Source organism: Ailuropoda melanoleuca, chromosome 11 (assembly GCF_002007445.2).
Source record: "Ailuropoda melanoleuca isolate Jingjing chromosome 11, ASM200744v2, whole genome shotgun sequence".
NCBI lineage: Eukaryota > Metazoa > Chordata > Mammalia > Carnivora > Ursidae > Ailuropoda > Ailuropoda melanoleuca.
In genome coordinates this window covers 53,359,908-53,379,321 of record NC_048228.1, presented here as the reverse complement: position 1 = coordinate 53,379,321, position 19,414 = coordinate 53,359,908, and the positions used below count along the sequence as shown (strand labels likewise).

Here is a 19,414-nt window from a genome sequence, read left to right as displayed (position 1 = left end):
CCATGCCTAGTGTGGACCCCAGCACGGTGCTTGAACTCACGACCCTGAGATCAAAATCCGAGCTGAGATCAAGGGTTGGACACTTAACCAATTGAGCCACCCAGATGCTCCTATCCTACATATATTTTTATGGCAAAGTTTGGCCTTACTGTCATTGCATCCATTTCCTTCCCCATGTCTCCTTAACTGAAAATTCCACGAGATATGCCCACATTACATCTAAGTACCTACCACAGGACCTGAATCACATGTGGGCCAGAGCTGGGATGGGACCTCTGAACAACCATTTTCGTTGTTTTTATTCCTGTGGCTTTTTCTTAGTTTGCATTTGAGGCAATGTCAGCTTTTTTTAGACGGAACAATTTTAGGAGAGTGAAAAAGACATGGAAGCCCGTGTGTGTGGTGTGTGTGTGCATGCGCATGTGTGAATTTTTCATTACTTATTGACAAAAGTGTACCTGGAATTAACAATAGATACAGTTCAAACCTTAGCTCTTTTAGTAAGTCTTATTTCCAAGCTAAATCATTGGTTTGGTTAGAATTTTGCAAATATTAAAAACTAAAATGTCAAATGGTAAATCACAGATAAAGAACATGGTAATGAATAATAGGGACAAATCAAATCGTTTAAACTCTTATGTAAAATTCGATAAGATGTTTTACATAACTAATGAATTGACAAGGTCTTGTGGAGAAAACAGTTCCAGATGGCAAACATACGCAATGGATTTAGTCAAACAATTTTTTTGGCAAGAATAATATGAATTTTGTAATCAGCCAGGGTCCAATGAAATACAAAGACGAGTCTGGTTAATAATCTACAATTATTGGTTAAAGAAGTATATTAGTGTGAATTTCCCTCTGTTCATCCTACCTTTTCTCTTCTGTCAACCCCACAAGCCTTTGGCAAAATGAAGTGGGTAACTTTCATTTCCCTCCTCTTTCTCTTTAGCTCTGCTTATTCCAGGGGCGTGACTCGTCGAGAAGCACGTAAGAATTCTATTTTCCTATTGTTCAACTTTTACTTTAGTTTCCAAGTAAGAGAAAATTTTAGAAAACCCTGTGTCTTTAAAGAAGTGTTTTCTTTTAGCGTTTATTTCTAGATGGTGATGATATTTTGTATTTGTGATCCCTCAAGAAATTTTTTTTAAAGATTTTATTTATTTGTTTGAAAGAGACAGAGAGAGAGAGACAGAGAGAGAGAGAGCCCCAGCGGGGGGCAGGCAGAGGGAAAAGGAAAAACAGACTCCCCACTGAGCAGCCCAGGACCCTGAGATCATGACTTGAGCTGGTGGCAGAGGCTTAACTGACTGAGCCACCCAGGCGTCCAGGAAGTTATCTTATTAATATATTTCTAACATTCTAGGTGGAAAAAAAAAAGTGAGAATTGTTTAGTAGCTGTAACTTCCTTCTGCACTTGAAGGAACTTAAGCAGAGTGACTTAAACTTCACCGAATATAGTTGATGTTAGAATTCATAGCTCTACATTCCCAAAAGCTATTGCCCCTTGATTTATAAATAAATAAAAACCTATGTTGTTAATCTTATAAATAGAACTTGTATTTATATTTTTTATTTCAGACTGTCCTCTCAGAAGCTGTTAACAGACACCACAAGAGCATTAGATCTTATCCAAGTTAGAATATAAAGCTATAAGTATTTAATGACTTTTCAAATAGTATCATGGTGATTGAATAACTCGTCTGTTTTAATGCAGAAGAAATAGTTCACCATCATCCCAAGATTTTCTGTAGGGATCCAAGGCCAATATTTTGGAGCAAATGAATACCTAAGTCACATGGAGAGAAACATAAAAAGTAACATCATAACTAAGTTGTTTTCTTTAGAATGTAAACAAATCGGTTTTGTTTTTTCTTTTTTCCTCTGCAGAACAGAGTGAGATTGCACATCGGTACAATGATTTGGGAGAAGAACATTTCAGAGGCCTGTAAGTTAAAATCCAGAACAGTCAAATTTAATGTTTCTAATAGTCTTGGTTATTACTCTGAAGTTCTTATATTCCCCTGTCATCAGAGTCTGGTTTCTAGAACCATCCTATCCAACAGAATTTTCTGCATTGATGGAAATATTCTATATCAGTGCGGCTCAATACGGTAGCCACTGGCCACATGTGGTTACTGGCTACCGTATTGAACAGTGTAGTTCTGGAACTCTTCCATAACCTGCATGGTGAGAGAGACTTGAATATATGGTTCCTTTTGCAGCTCACTTACTAAATTCCTTTACCTAGCGAATAGCTCTGTGGTTTCTTGAGAGCATTTTAATACCTTTTAATCTAGTACAAAATGAGAAAACGGTTTACTTTTTAAATGTCAATCTCATGCTACAGCCTGATTAAATGAGAGGTGCGTGTGTGGTTTTTGTTTTTTTGTTATAAATAGTCAGAGGGCCTATATAATGTCCCTAGTCTTAATAATTAGATTTATTCAGAATACATTTCACCTGCCTGCTCTATGTTTGTGCATCTCCTGACACATGCACGCATGTATTTAAAATGTGTTTAAACTCTTTGCCCAAAAAGCCACATATGCCTGGTTAAGCTTCAGATGACAGCGGATGTGAATAGACTTTCTGGCTAATAGTGAGGTGTATAAAATATGGAACATATATAGACATAGTTTGTTGTCCAGCATAGCAAGCTACTTTATGTTAACATTTCACCTTGTTACATTTTTCTTTTTTAAAAAAGATTTTATTTATTTATTTATTTATTTATTTATTTGAGAGAGAGAGAGCACAGTCAGGGGGAGGAGTAGAGGGAGGGAGAAGCAGACTCCCGATGAGCAAGGAGCCCAATGCAGGGCTCGACTCCAGGACCCTGGGATCATGACCTGAGCTGAAGGCAGACGCTTAACCGGCTGAGCCATCCAGATGCCCCAAATCTTACATTTTTCTATGTCCTTTGTTTCAGGGTGCTGGTTGCCTTTTCTCAGTATCTCCAGCAGTGCCCATTTGAAGATCATGCGAAATTAGCAAAGGAAGTGACTGAGTTTGCAAGAGGTTGTGCTGCTGACCAGTCAGGAGCCGACTGTGGCAAATCCCTTGTAAGTACATTCTGATTTTGAGAACTATTTCTTCTTCTTGTAAGTGATCCTAATTATTTCAAAGGAAAAACAATCCCACTTTTGTTTCCTCAATTATTAACTCATAAGCAAGTCTCAAAAGTGGGGATAGCCATTGTTTCTTCTGTGACAGAAATGTTCTAGCTATACCCACATTTTTTAAAAACATTTCTTTATGAAGACTACACACAACAGTTACAGTGTATTTAAATGGAAATTTGTGATTTGGAAAAGTCTCTTTTTAAAATTTGAGGTTTGATTTCTTTTCATGGAAGCTAACAGTGAGAGCACAATTTTCATCTTCCGGAGACACTCATCTGATTTCTGTGTTGATTTTGTTTCTTAGGTAAAATAATAGTACAGTTATATAGGCCTCATTTTAGGGATAGTTACATTTTTACATAGAATAAAAAATCAGGGCATTTATTCATTTTGAAAGATTTTCAACTTTTGGTATTTCTACGTAGGTTTTCAATTCAGGGAGAGGTTTATGTTTCTCTCACCACTCAACCTGTATATGTATACCTTTCCGGGGCAAGGCCAGTCTTTATTTAATACTGAAAACTTTCCCCCTCTTATTTCTTTCTTTCTATGTATCTCTCCATCGAGGTAAAATCAGTACTTTAACTCGATATTTTTAACACAGAATTATGGCTGTAAATATGAATTTTTAAAAATGTATTTTTCAGAAAAAAATATTAATAAATTCTGTCTTCAGCAGTATATTTTCCCTGAAGATCCAATTGCTTTCATAATAAAAATTAATGGGGACAGAAACAATACACTGGAACAAGAGTGTTTTGAGGCAAATGTTTCCAGAATAAAAAAGATCTATATTTTAACATAATAATTAATATACAGTAAATTGTGTTACTCCTCAGTTTTTGGTATCTACTTAAAAGGTGGACCTTTCGGAAAGAAGCAGAGCAAATGAGAAAGTATCTGAATATTTTCTTCCCTAACATGAATTCACCTGCTTGCTACTTAGAGGATTATTTTCCCTTGATTTTTTTTTTTTTTTATCAGCTCTCCTAGCCTGTAGCGTTAGGTAGAAATAGGAGCCCTGTTCATTCCCTCGTGTTGCTCTTCTGTTGTCCTCACCCCAAGTAGTCGGGTGATGGTCAAGTCTTACGAAAATCCCATAGATGGTCAAATCAAGGCAAACGCTCTAAATCTGAGAAAAAAGTGTATGTGTACATGATGTCCTAACCAAGGTTTACCGATGCTTTCAATTTTTTATACTGTTCTTTGGGTACAAAGAAAATAAAATCCCTCCTGGTGACCTGAAGCCTTCTCTCTCCCATCCAGCACACTCTCTTCGGAGACAAACTGTGTACAGTTGCTTCTCTTCGCGAGAAGTACGGCGAGCTGGCTGACTGCTGTGAGAAACAGGAGCCCGAGAGAAATGAGTGCTTCCTGAAGCACAAGGACGATAACCCCGGCTTCCCTCCGCTGGTGACCCCTGAGCCTGATGCCCTGTGCGCCGCCTTTCAGGAAAACGAACAGAGGTTTTTGGGAAAGTAAGTCATCAGATTTTTACACTTAGAAATGAAAAATTATGAAAAAGGTCGAGGCTTATTTTAACCATTACTACAATAAAAAATATTCTCCACATTAAGGCTTAGAAGCTTTTGTTCTAATGACAATTTTCAAAGCAGTAATAATATTTGATACTACAAAATTCTCCATGATGGAAAAAATTGGATCAAAGATCTTTTGGAGTTCATTGAAACAGGACGTGATCCGCATAAACAACAACAAAACAGATTGGCCTGTGTTAAAATATTATGAAGATATGTATTTAGTTATTCTCAGAATTGATTTCATTTTAGTCAAAAACATTGCATCACTGAAGTTTAACTATTTTATACCTATGTGTGTGTATATGTGTATACATATATATATAACTTATACATATGTATGTACATAATTTATATATAGAAGTTCAACCTGTCACTGACTTACAGAATGACAAAGGCAAAGTCCTTGTGTGCAAATTGAGATTGACTGGTAAATTTGATGGGAATGTGGATTACAATTGTTCCCATACCACTGTTTGCTATAGAAAAATGACTACTTATTTTTCTTTTTGAAAATGTAGATACCTGTATGAAGTTGCCAGAAGACATCCTTACTTTTATGGCCCAGAACTGCTTTACTATGCTCAACAATACAAAGGAGTTTTTGCAGAATGCTGCCAAGCTGCTGATAAGGCTGCCTGCCTGACACCCAAGGTATTCCCCAGAGGACTAGCAGGACCAATTCATAGCTAACCACAGACTTGGAGCATCTTAGGCCTAGATTTAGGGAATTCACATCTCTGATACAAACTTCTTTATGTGGTCAAAAAAGCCTTCCTCCCTCTTCTAGGGAGTTCAGTGATGTTTTGAGAGTTGGTGGAGGAGGGGTTGAGATAAATTATATGCAAAATTAAGAAGTCAGCAAAGTTATATTTTCTGGTATACTAATGGACTCTGTTCTACATTTCCTGTCAGCTCCCTTTTCCCTGGCGATGCTGCCATTCTGGTTCTTAATCACCTAGAGTCTTCCGCTAGGACCGGACTGATTTTTGCTCCTCCTGGGCATAGCAAAAATAATTATTTGCCAATAGTGAGCCCTTGGGAATTTAGGTGTAAATTATTTCTTTAAAATTTAATTTGGCACAGTCTCATCTGAACTTAAAAAGGGGTGTTTTGTGTAGAATTTCTTTTTCTAATTTTTCCAAAATCATTTCTTTTTTGCAGATTGATGATCTGAGGGAAAAAGTACTGGTTTCATCTGCCAAAGAAAGGTTCAAGTGTGCCAGCCTCCAGAAATTCGGAGATAGAGCCTTCAAAGCATGGTATTTTAAACTTTGTTTGAATCTTTATAATGATGTAAATGGTTATGGTTCAGTTGACAAAAATGTACATTTCTTTTTATTTTAATTTTTTTTATTATATTATGTTAGTCACCATACAGTACATCCCTGGTTTCTGATGTAAAGTTCGATGATTCATTAGTTGCGTATAACAGCCAGGGCACCATGCAATACGTGCCCTCCTTACTACCCATCATCAGCCTATCCCATTCCCCCATCCTCCTCCCCTCTGAAGCCCTCAGTTTGTTTCTCAGAGTCCATAATCTCTCATGCTTCATTCCCCCTTCTGATTACCCCCCCCTTTCTTTATCCCTTTCTTCCCCTACCGATCTTCCTAGTTCTTATGTTCCATAGATGAGAGAAATCATATGATAATTGTCTTTCTCTGCTTGACTTATTTCACTTAGCATTATCTCCTCCAGTGCCGTCCATGTTGCAGCAAATGNGCAGCAAATGTTGAGAACTTGTTCTTTCTGATAGCTGAGTAATATTCCATTGTATATATGGACCACAATTTCTTAATCCAGTCATCTGTTGAAGGACACCTCGGTTCCTTCCACGATTTGACTATTGTGGACAATGCTGCTAGGAACATTGGGGTGCATATGGCCCTTCTCTTCACTACGTCTGTATCTTTGGGGTAAATACCCAGTAGTGCAATGGCTGGGTCATAGGGTAGCTCAATTTTTAACTTTTTAAGGGACCTCCACACTGTTTTCCAGAGTGTCTGTACCAACTTGCATTCCCACCAACAATGTAGAAGGGATCCCCTTTCTCCACATCCTCTCCAGCAATTGTTGTTTCTTGCCTTGTCAATTTTTACCATTCTAACTGGCGTAAGGTGGTATCTTAGTATGGTTTTGATTTGAATTTCCCTGATGGCTAATGATTTTGAACATTTTTTCATGTGTCTGTTGGCCACAAAAATGTACATTTCTATGGCATTTTATGTGGTGCTTTTGCATGCATTTTCTAGTTGTTTAAAAGGTAGAAATTTAACAGTGGTGAGAATCAGAGCATCAGTGACGATTCCTCATTATTTTTAATCATATTTTTCTAAGCAGTCAAAGAATTTAGAGGGTATCTTTTTTTGTCTAGGACAGGTATTTAAACTCCCACATATTTAGAAAAACTAGGGACCTTATTCTAATGATCCACTCTTTATAGAGCAGTTGTCAGGGCCTTCTACTTAATTTTATCCCCCCAGACAACACCAATTATCTGGAAATGTTTGTCCCTTTATGTTCTGATAATTAAATTTAGCCATCAGGGTTAGTTCTCATTTTCTCATAGCTCTAGCTCTGTTGTTAATCTCTTGGTTTTGTCTGGGTCTCTGTTTTTATATTTCTTAACTGGTTCTAGGAGCATCCTTCAATTTTCTAAGCCAAGAAAAATCCTCTCCCTCATCCCTCACTTGCTAGTCAACAATGAATCAACAGCAACAGGAGATAAAATGAAAATAATACACATCCTGCAAGCTCTCTAGACACCATAGTTAGAGCTATCTTTGCCTGCCATCCCTACCCCCTACACTACCACCAAGATCAACTAGCTAAATCAGTAAACAAAACAACCCCAACATGAAATAATATGCAGTTAAACAGGCTGTTGATTGGTCTGGGGGGAGAAGAAGCTTTAATCCGATTTAGGAGATGCTGATGTGATTTGGAAAAGTATGTGGTTATTAGCCTCTTCCATGTTGTCAGAAAGCTTAGACGTGCTGGATCAATGTCTTGGTTCCAGTTTATAAAATGCTCTCCTATGGATTAACCTAATTTAATCCTCACATCAGTCCTTTAGTTTAGCAAGCTTTTGTGACCGTATAGAGGCCGAGGTTCAGAGAGGCTAAGTAATTTGCCTACTGTCCCACTGCTAATGAGTGATAAAGCCAGATCTAGAAGCCAGGTATGGGCTCCAAACCTGATGATTCTCCACATTTTTTAGAATCTCACTTTGATTTCCACTTTTATGAAGCACTGGACTTCTATCCACCACACACACTCTTACAATGGCTAATTGTGCCCTAAGGAAACATTTTGCCCTCAGGTAACTGTGTGGTTCAGAGCCAGCATTCGAATAAGAACAAATGAATTTCACTGATTATATCTATATGCTATTTTGTCCTGAATTCTCTTGTTTTGAGTAGTATTTTCCTAATGCTTTCACATAAAATACTGCATGTTAATAGTATTTTCATGGGGGAATTTTCTTTTTAGGTCAATAGCTCGCCTGAGCCAGAAATTCCCCAAAGCTGACTTTGCAGAGGTTTCCAAGGTGGTGACAGATCTTACCAAAGTCCACAAGGAATGCTGCCACGGTGACCTGCTTGAATGTGCAGATGACAGGGTAAAGAATCCGCAGTATGCCCTTTAGTAACTTCCACGCTTCAGTTGGTAGGATGAATTTGCTTAGTATTATCCGTGAAGCCAACAGTGAGTTGAGATTGTTTTCTATGCTTAATCTGCTCAAGTCTTTCCCTGCCTTGTGGTATTTTTTTTAACCTGGCTATCCCACTCACTAAATGGTCTGACAAACACATTCATTATTTTGTAACCCTTTCAGTCATGTTGTGAGGACAAAGGCCTACACGGAAGTAGGACAGCTGCTGCAAAGGGAGATTTCTAAGAAGACATTTTTGGGAGGTGGGTGGAGTGGGAGAAGGGCTACTACCTGAAGGGATCTTCGGAAATTATGTAATTTTCCTCCCTTTATATTCTCTCTTAGTTAACCATCTGAGTTAACTATACAAATATTTAGCATGGTATCACTTTTCTCCAAACTTAAAAATATGACCAAATATCGGGGCGCCTGGGTGGCGCAGTCGTTGAGCGTCTGCCTTCGGCTCAGGGCGTGATCTCGGCGTTCCGGGATCGAGTCCCACATCGGGCTCCTCCGCCGGGAGCCTGCTTCTTCCTCTCCCACTCCCCTGCTGTATTCCCTCTCTCGCTGGCTGTCTCTCTGTCACATAAATAAATAAAATCTTAAAAAAAAAATATGACCAAATATCAGCATCTTAGTCTCTCAGAATACTTTCTGGAAAATTTAAGGCAAAGATTTCACGTGTGTAAGTAGGACCCATGACTATGGTCTTGACAAATTTTTCAAAGATCTCTCACATTTTATTTAGTTATTTGGTTTCAAAATGCCTGAGGGGACTCTTTGGAAAAATAGTACTGAGTTTTAATTTAGGAACTTAAATGCCAAAGTCGAAGTATAAAATTAATAGTAACTGAGATGGGCCCCTGTTACTGACCAGTCCTTTGTAATTAAGTGAAAATATTTTAGTAGTTCTGAGGCTTCTATTCTTAGGAACATGGACTGAGGTATTTATCGAAGTCATGATGCTATGTGTATGGTCTTAGAATACAATAAACATATTTTACCAGCATAATAAAGGTCTGGGGAGAAAGTGCAGTGATGTCCATTTACACTGAAAATTTTTTGTCAACTTGCTTATAGGCGGATCTGGCCAAGTATATGTGTGAAAATCAGGATTCAATCTCCAGTAAACTGAAGGAATGCTGTGATAAGCCTGTGTTGGAAAAATCCCAGTGCCTCTCTGAAGTGGAAAAAGATGAGTTGCCTGGTGACCTGCCCCTGTTAGCTGCTGATTTTGTTGAAGATAAGGAGGTTTGCAAAAACTATCAGGAGGCAAAAGATGTGTTCCTTGGCACGTAAGTGGATAAGGAATAATCCTTCTATAGCTTTTATATGGCCTCAGGATTCAAGAAGATAAACTAGGCTTTCCTTTGACATTGTTACAATTTCCATGTTGTCTACAATGTTTCTTTATTCTTCCCTCTCCTAGCTTTTAATTTTGGGGGGAAAATTAATTAGTTTTAAAAAAATTATTATAAGTTAATATATGCTTATGGCAAAAACTCAATCAGTAGAGAAGATAATAGAGAAGAGAAGAAATAAAATTTTCTATCTTCATTACAACCCCATTCATTTTCTCCTTAGGGATATTTCTGGAAATACCTCTAGGAACATTTTGTGTATACATAAATTATATACATATTATTCATTTATTTATTCATTCAAAGAGTATTTCTTGAACTTACTACAATAGATATGTGTGAATATACGTAGTACATTTTATATCTCTGTATTTCTGTGTCTATCTATCTACCTGACATTTATCTATTTACATAAGGAAGTATAAGAGGAAGTATTCAGTCTGCTACCAGGTGCTTTATATTTGGTTGAACAGAGCAGAAGTACAGTAGCATGGCAGGGCAGTATGATTTAGTGACTAAATGATTATATATAGTCAGTAAGTGTGGTGATAAACTTTGCATTTTTATTGTTGGATTATAATAGTGTAATGTGTACTAATACATTTTACACAATTGTGTACCCTTCAAGATTTTGCTCATACAAAGATGAAAAAGAACAATTTATGAATATGTCTCTATTTATCTATCAGAACCCTTTTGAGGTATAGTCCAAATTATAAAAATTATACATAATAATAATAGGTGTCACTCAGCAAACCTTTAATATGTGCCTGACAGTGTGTGCTTTGCATAGATTATGTCATGTATTTCCCACAACCCATTTTATGAGATAAGTACTGTTATTACCCACGTTGGACAGAGAAGGCCACTAAGGCTGTGATGGTTTTAATAAGTTGCTCAAGGTGATATAGTAAACTAAGTGGCTGAGGCAGGATTCGAATGCAAGTAGCTTTAATTCTGGATGGCAACCCCTTAGCCACTAAGCTTCCCTGCATGGGGTCTAGTCAAATTCAGACCTTTGGGATAGGAGTTACTCTTGAGGTGAGGTATGTGATCTTTCTTGCTCATTTGTCCAATGCAATCCATTTTATTTTCATCTGAATTAGGTTTTTGTATGAATACTCAAGAAGGCATCCTGAGTACTCTGTCTCTTTGCTGTTGAGACTTGCCAAGGAATATGAAGCCACTCTAGAGAAGTGCTGTGCCACCGATGACCCTCCCACATGCTATGGCAAAGTGGTAGGTTTCTCAAAGGGCAACAATGTAGTGCTCCGGCTGCGGATCCGTAATAACGAGAAAGGAAAGTAATCCAAGAAGGTGAATTGCTACATAGTGCAATTTAGATTTTTTTTTGACATGGTTTCAATTCAGTGCCCTTAAACATTACAGCTTTAAATGGAATGGTTAATAAGACCTAGAATAGCCTAGAAAAGAAAGATCTGAAGGGAGCACTCTCTAATTTCACAGAATCTTGACCGTGCTTTCTCTCTTTTTTACACTCCTAAGGACAAAACAAGATAAATTGAAATGTTAGTTAAGAGACTTAACTTAGGTATAAAGTTAAGTGGATTCCAAGATTTATCAAATATCAAGAATTAGCATCTTAAGGAAGATTGTGAAATCTATTCATTTAGAATATTTTCCAATATTGGGGAAAAAGTGTAGGAATTGTTTTACAAGACATTAAGTAAGGCGAGGAAACCTTGAGAATTTTTGCCATACTTAACTATGCTTTAAGAGGATTTTTAACATGTTTAAGGTATTTAACACTCCTGGCATATATAGTGGTTTCCAAACTTCAGAATCACAGGAAAGTCATTCTTTCCTCTATCAAGAACCTCCTGTATGCTGGGCACCATACTGGAGCTGATGACCAAGGTAAAATCTCTAATCTCAGGGAGCTCAGAATCCAACTGGAGAAATGGCTTAATAATAATGATACAGTCATAGTCATTATTTATTAAGCTTTTATTATCTGCCAGGCACTGTTTTAATTTCATTAGCTTCAGGTGGTTTGTAGAATAATTCTTGAGGTGAATACCATCTTTATCCCCATTTTCTTTCTTTCTTTTTCTTTTTATCCCTTCTTTTTTGTTAATCCCCATTTTAGTGGTAAGGGTTCTGAAGCTGGGAGATAAGAGGTATAATTACACAATTAGGAAATGGGTCAGATGGTCTGGCTTGAACACTAGCAGTCGCACACTGGAGCCTGAGTAGTCTTAATCTCTTACACTATACACCCTCGCCAAATAAAATAAATAGTTTGGACATATCGCGGTAGCTTTGGCATCAAAGATCTAATTACATGACTTTGGGCAGAAGGGAAGAAGGATCTCATTCTGCCTAGAGCGGTGAAAAAGAACCTGCATGTGGTCCTCAGGTGGAATTCCATCAACACAATTCTTTTATCTTTCAGCTTGATGAATTTAAACCTCTTGTGGAAGAGCCTCAGAATTTAGTGAAAGCAAACTGCGAACTTTTTGAAAAACTTGGAGAGTATGGCTTCCAAAATGCGTAAGTATTTTAGTTTATTAACTGATTTTTTCTTGATCAATTTGTAATTATTTAAGACTTAATATATATACCACCTATCATTGAAATTTTAATCATGAAAATACAGTATATACTTTTAATCTCTCTTCATCAAGAAAGACTAGAGAGGGTGAGATAAGATGGTTAATGGGATGGAGAGTCCTATATTTGAGTGCAGTTTAAAAAAATTGGCCTCTTGAGATTGGAAAGCAAAATAGCAAATCATGGAATGTAGGAACTGAGGATGCCCCTTGAAGCTAAGGAATAGCTTATGGGCAAACAAAATGCAGCAGTGCTTTAAAAGGAGGAAATGGTAGGCTTTGAATAATAGTAGCTCAAGAAATAATATATAAGCTGATGGACTAATGTCCTGATCCACATAGAGCCTTATCTATGGAGGTAAAGACAAGAGACACATCATTCAGTAGATATTTATTGTTTGGTTTACATATGTTAGCACTCTTCTGACTATGGGTGCTAGGGATAACAACAGTGAATCAGATATCTTCTCTTTCCTTGAGTAGATTGCAGTCATACATGACTTTCAGTGGTGATTAGAATTCTTAGTAAGTGGTTATTATGTGCTAGATCCATGCCATGTTGATTGCATACTTTATTTTAATTTAACACTTGCACCATCCCTATGTGTCAGATATGATTTTTCCCACTTTATAGATGAGAAAACTTATACATACCTTTCAAATTTAGCATGGTGCTGATATATATTAAGAGCTCAGTAGGTGACTAACATGCTATAATAAAAATATTATTTAAAAATAATTAAAAAAAGAACTCAGTAGGTTTTATGGAAAGAAAGAAGCAATAAATAAATATATTAATATTACTGAATTATAATAAGTCACTTTTCTAAGATGATACAGCACAGGTGGAAGCAAAGATAAGCTTAACTAGTTACTCAGGACAAGGTCTTCCCCCATACTATTCAATCAACCCGGAAAGAAAGATGATTTTATGGATGGAAAGTCATTTTAACTAATTTTGCCTAAGTGTTCTCTGCTTGACCTACTATGTTAAAGAAAGACAGTTTCTTGCCTGGCTGAAAACACATGACCTATTTTGTTACAGGCTCTTAGTTCGTTACACCAAGAAAGTACCCCAAGTGTCAACTCCAACTCTTGTGGAGGTCTCAAGAAAACTAGGAAAAGTGGGCACCAAGTGTTGTAAGAAACCTGAATCAGAAAGAATGTCCTGTGCTGAAGACTATGTGAGTCTTTTAAGTGTAATAAGTTAATAATGATGACTTTTTGCCTTTAGATATGGACAAAGCTAACTTTCAGAAACGGGGGGAACCAGCATGTATGTGCATGTGTGTGTGTATTCGGTAGTGGCAGCCAGGCCTTGGTCGCCTCTATGATCCTAAATGAGGATTTGTATGATGATAAATGATAAATTCACAAAATTCCATGAGTTTTCAATATTTTATCCTGGCATTTAAAAATTTTCATATTCTTCGGGGTCTTTTAAAAATATGTACCCATACAAGACTGTTTCCTTCCCGCTCCAATACATATCTCAGGACTCATGTCAAATTATTTCAACCAATTATTTTCTCAAGTTAATTATTAAAATGTAGACATAAAGAGAAAATACTTTAAAAAGTCCCTCATTGTCTGGAGTTCTAAGCTGAAGCAAATCTCTTCCTCAAATCAACCTTGGATTCGATATTGCTAGTTAAAAATAGCACTTCTTTTGGTCCACTGGAAAGTAGGAGTTCATGGAAAACTTTTATTATGCTTCTTTTGAGTGTCTGCTCTCCCACCTGTTCTTTAGCTGTCCGTGGTCCTGAACCGGTTGTGCGTGTTGCACGAGAAGACCCCAGTGAGCGAGAGAGTCACCAAATGCTGCACGGAGTCCTTGGTGAACAGACGACCATGCTTTTCTGCTCTGGAAGTCGATGAGACCTATGTTCCCAAAGAATTTAATGCTGAAACATTCACCTTCCATGCAGATTTATGTACACTTCCTGAGGCTGAGAAACAAGTCAAGAAACAATCGTGAGTAGTATTTCATTATTGTAAGTGTTTAGAGTCTTGAGAGTGAGAATTGTAAATTGAAATGTGTCATCTTTTCTGACATAGTGATTATATTCTTTAGAAAATAATATTTAAATATTGGTCTTAGGGAGGCGCCTGGGTGGCACAGCGGTTAAGCCTCTGCATTCGGCTCAGGGCGTGATCCCGACGTTATGGGATCGAGCCCCACATCAGGCTGCTCTGCTATGAGCCTGCTTCTTCCTCTCCCACTCCCCCTGCTTGTGTTCCCTCTCTCGCTGGCTGTCTCTATCTCTGTCAAATAAATAAATAAAAATCTTTTTAAAAAAATAAATAAATATTGGTTTAGGAAGCTGATAAAAATGTCAACAATAAAATGGATAGCTTTTTGTTTTCTTAGCAAAAAAACTCGATATCGGAATCTTGCCTACAAATCATTCAGAATAATCTTGTGGATAAAAGCTACAGTGGAATAATGTCTTAAGACAAGTCCAGTAGAAAAAGATGAACAATTAACTGATGCATTTGTACGAAGAACAAATTAGTTAGTAGAAATCATAGGAGAATTTATTTGTAGGCATGAATGGTTATTTTAAGTTTGTTTTATGGCGAACCACAGGCAAGGCAAATCTTCAACATATAACTTTTGAGAATGCAACTTGGGTAAAAAACATCTAGAAAAATGAGCGCTGAGGCTTTATACCTTATTGCTGTCACAGGGGTTAGAAGTACATGAAATTTAGCACCATAAAGCTATCATCTCGGGGGTTCTAATCATAGCCATAGACTTACGAGTAATATTGCAAAACCCTTCTCTCTCTAGCACTGTTATCTCTGTGGATGTCAATGAAAGAAAACCACCAGCTCCCCTAAGTTTGGGTAGTTTTATTACTTATGGCCTCCCCAGTATTAACTGAAGGGGTAAATTTCACAGACCAAATATAAAGACTCTCAGATTAGAAACTTTTTAAATTATCAGAAAAAATTACTTAAATGGAGTCCAACAAGATAATTACGCTTTTAAGGATCAGGTTTAGTTCTTAAATCACTAGAAAATTCAATTCAATATGGTATAACTCTTTTTTTTTTCTTTTTAATACGGAATAACCTCTAAAATCTGAATAATGTATAAATGCAATGACATATCCTTTCCAGAGACTTACTGAAAAGAGGTCTATTGATTTATTGAGATTTATTGATACTATAGATGTTGAACAATTTACATCAATTATCTCATTCGATCCTTCCACCAACCCTATGAAGGTGGCTTTTATTCTCCTCCTTATGCAAATGAGAATATTAAAGCTTATAGTGGTAAGCCTGGGCCACAGCTCAGAGTTGCCTGGCTCCAAGACTTATAATCTTAAACAATAATACAGCTGCCCTTACCATCTCCATTTTTCCTTTTCCTTTTTTAAAAAAATTGATGTGTAGTTGACACGATGTTACATTAGTTTCAGGTGTACAACAGTGGTTTGACAAGTCTATACGTTACGCTGTGCTCACCACAAGTGTAGCTCCCATCTGTCACCATACAATGCTATTACAGTACCACTGACTATATTCCCTACGCTGTGCCTTTTAATCCCACGGTTTACTCATTCCATTACTTTCTTTATGTAAGTAAACTTATTTCTGATTTTTGTTGTTGTTGTTTCATTTTCATTCAAATGCAGTGCGCTTGTTGAGCTGTTGAAACACAAGCCCAAGGCAACTGAGGAACAACTGAAAACTGTTATGGGGGATTTTGGAGCCTTTGTAGATAAGTGCTGCGCAGCTGAAAACAAAGAGGGCTGCTTTGCCGAGGAGGTACTGGAGTCTCTTCATTGCAATATGGCTAATTTCCTTTCCCGTTGCATTTGATCTGGCCGGGGCTTAGGTGTTTATATATCTGAAGGACACCCTGTACACTCAGGACCAGAATCTTATTCCACATACAATTATCGGACAAAATTATGGCCCTCATTTTTAATCTCCTGCTGCGCGGGAACATATAAGTAAATGTTGGTAGTATTTTTTCTGTTTCCAAAGTTGTGATGTATATGAATATAGATAGAAGTATTTGTAAGGCTCAAGTCTTTGAGCCAAAACATTAATTTATTGACACATGTTCTTGAAAAATGCTGGTTTGTGATTGGGTTGAATCTGAGTTTGATGTTATAGATTAATGGGGGAAGTTTATATTTAATGTCTGAATCATTTAATATTCCCCTATGACTTGAAGGTAATGTTTTTATTCCTTTGGGAACAATGGATGTCAGGAAGCTTCCTTGTAGAGATTCTAGTACTAAACTGGAATTAAAGAATGCGATTCATGTAAAATTAGTTTGTAATCACAAATGGCTGTATAAATGTTAATTTTTATCCCAATAGTGATGCTAATATTTTCTCCAAATCTGTCATTTCTCTGTATTCAGGGCCCAAAACTTGTTGCCACAGCTCAAGCTGCCTTAGTCTAAAAGAATACCATCACAAGCATCTCAGGTAACTATACTTTGAATTTTTATTTTAAAAAAGCAATTTTAATAGGTACTATTAAAATAGCAAAAATTGACCAACCATTTACCAAGAGCCATATAGACCAGTGCCAATCATGTCTAAGATCTTTATATACATTGACTTATATATATACATATATAAAATATGTATGTTATATATAAACATATTTCACCCATTTTGGTTGTAGTATTTTGGGGGAAATTTAAAAAGAGGGTATGGACTCTCTTTTTTAAAACAAATTGTCCAACTATTTTCTAGCATGAATTACCTTCATATTTTCCAAACGACTATGAGGTCTGTCCCCACCAAGAGGTTTTCACTTACTCTTTGCCCACCTGATAATACCTACATATTGTGTGTCCAACTGAGGAAGCAACTTCATATCTCCTGTAAATTTGATCTTTTCAAGATGTGATATGTTTTCATCCTAAATGGCAAGATTTACTTCTGAAAGTTCTAACTTTGAGGAGACACTTGTTTGGCTGGTAATTAATTTAGGTAAGAAGTAGGTGTTAAGCAAGTGACTCTGAGGAGTGATGATGAAAAGCTTGGGACTTTGAAGCCTGAGGAACTGATGACATCAGAGACAAAGAAAGGACTTTACAGTATTATTGGTACCCTACCCAACAGAAGAATTCAGAGTCCAGGACAGGCTGAAGGATTTTCTTTGGTGGAAATTGCAGGAATAACAATCCAAGCAATTCAACATTCATTTGAATAGATTTCAAAAACTCATACCGTTTTATGAACAGTACTTATATTTGTCTTTTTGTCTTTCAGCCTCCCCTGAGAATAAGAGAAAGAAAGAGAAATGAAGACCTAGAGCTTATTCATCTGTTTTTCTTTTCTGTTGGTGTAAAACCAACCCTCTGTCTAAAGAACACAAATTTCTTTAAAACATTTTGCCTCTTTTCTCTGTGCTGTAATTAATAAAAAATGAAAAGAATCTAACATTATTGTCCAGGACTGTTATTTTTCACAGATGTATTGCCATCCTGAAAATTTGTAGGTTTTGTGAATATCCCACTCTTCTCTCTTTTCCCACTTCAGTCTAGTTCTTTAGGGGCTAATTGATTAAAAGAAACATTAATAATCTTCTCAGTTATGGATCATAACCATTCAAAGGAATATTTTAACATTATGATAATTCTGAATAAAAGGATGAAAACTGATATAGGCTTTTCCTTACTACTAGGACTAAGAAATGTGAGGGACAAAGGGGATAGAGAAGATTGTAAGGATGGCTAATTGAACTGGGAAAAAGGAAAAAAAGCCCTGAGCCTTAAAAAAATGTAAGTCAGTTTAGGATGGCCATACATGAACAGTGTAAGAAGTTTAACGAGTTTGGAGAAGCATTGTTGGAGGGGGGAATGAGGAGATCTGGACAAAGGTACAATAGAGAGTGAGCAAGATTATCTAGAACTGAGGGAGTGCAAGAGTTGAAAGGTAAAATGTTCTTGTAAGAACTGAGATGTTACACTCAAAACTGAGCCTTTTGTCCCTGTTTCCAAGGGTAACCACTGATATCAGACAATTATCTATGAATTTACATACCTAAAGTCATTTATAGCCTTATTAATTCATGTACTTTAGAAATTTTTGTAGAATAGGTTTCATATATATCTGCCATCCACAACCTGCTTATATCACTAATGATGATGCTTTAAAGTTTCATTTTAAGTATGATGTTTGCAAAAGATTTTGGTACTAAGTTAAAAAAGCCTCCTTCCATTTCTGGAATGTTGCATCCCACTGCCCCCCAGCCCCTAAACCTACCATTCCCACCCACCACCTACTTTGGCCTCACCAATGACTGTATCAAATACTTTTCCACAGTGGGTGCAATCATCACAAAGTGGGGAGAAGTGGAGATGGTTGGCATTGGCTCGTCAAAGACACTGGAGACAGATCTAGAAAATTTTGGCTAAGATGTTTTCACAGAACTGGGCTCACAGGACCGGGTCTGGGTGCCCTGTCTGGATGGCATTGTCACTCAGCCAGTGAAGGGGGACTCAAAACTTTTGGAGAAAGTTCCAAAACATGGAACTCCCAGAGTTCAGCTTCCCTGCTTCCTTAGGGGTCAGATTCCCCCGGGGAGCTCAGACATTTGAGTCTGAGTGCTCCAGGAGCCCAAGGCCTGCTCTACGGCTGACAGAGTAGCCTGGCAAGCACATTATTCTGGCTGGATGGCTGTTACAGTGTGCTTGTGCTGTACAGTGCAAAAATTTGGGCCACCAGAATGGTGCAGACACACTGGTGTGTGTGTGTGTGTGTGTGTGTGTGTGTGTGTGTGTGTGTGTGAGAAATGCTCTTCTCTTTCTTTCTTATGAGGGAGCACATGATATTCATATGATTTATTGTCTGGGATGTTAGGATTGAGCACTTGGTTAACGTAGTATTTGCCAGGTTTTTCCACTCCAGAGTTACTATTTTTCCCCTTCCATACTCTATTTTTCGAAGCCCGTCACTAAATCTAGCCTTCACTCAACCTGAGGGAGGGAGAGGATGAAGCTCCTGGAAGGGGGGTGTTGACATATATCATTTAGAATTCTTCTGTAGGAAAGATTTGTCACTTCACTCCATTTATTTTTCACTTTATATTAGTATTAATTCATGTATATTCACTTTGTACTTTGGGTTATAATTCAGTGCTACATTATATATTTTGTTGGCCAAATTATTTCAGCT

At 37.2% G+C, this 19,414-nt stretch overlaps 1 protein-coding gene across 1 annotated transcript; it reads left to right on the top strand.

Annotated features, from left to right (window-relative positions):
• The first annotated feature begins 836 nt into the window (after positions 1-836).
• Positions 837-17,677, top strand: ALB (albumin). The gene is made up of 15 exons (XM_002928492.4): positions 837-990; positions 1,891-1,948; positions 2,933-3,065; positions 4,392-4,603; positions 5,185-5,317; positions 5,828-5,925; positions 8,160-8,289; positions 9,403-9,617; positions 10,790-10,922; positions 12,100-12,197; positions 13,302-13,440; positions 14,007-14,230; positions 15,904-16,036; positions 16,645-16,711; positions 17,507-17,677. Exons 1-14 carry the CDS (start codon positions 912-914, stop codon positions 16,684-16,686), a joined length of 1,827 nt encoding a protein of 608 aa, XP_002928538.1. The 5' UTR covers positions 837-911; the 3' UTR covers positions 16,687-16,711; positions 17,507-17,677.
• Positions 17,678-19,414: the final 1,737 nt, after the last annotated feature.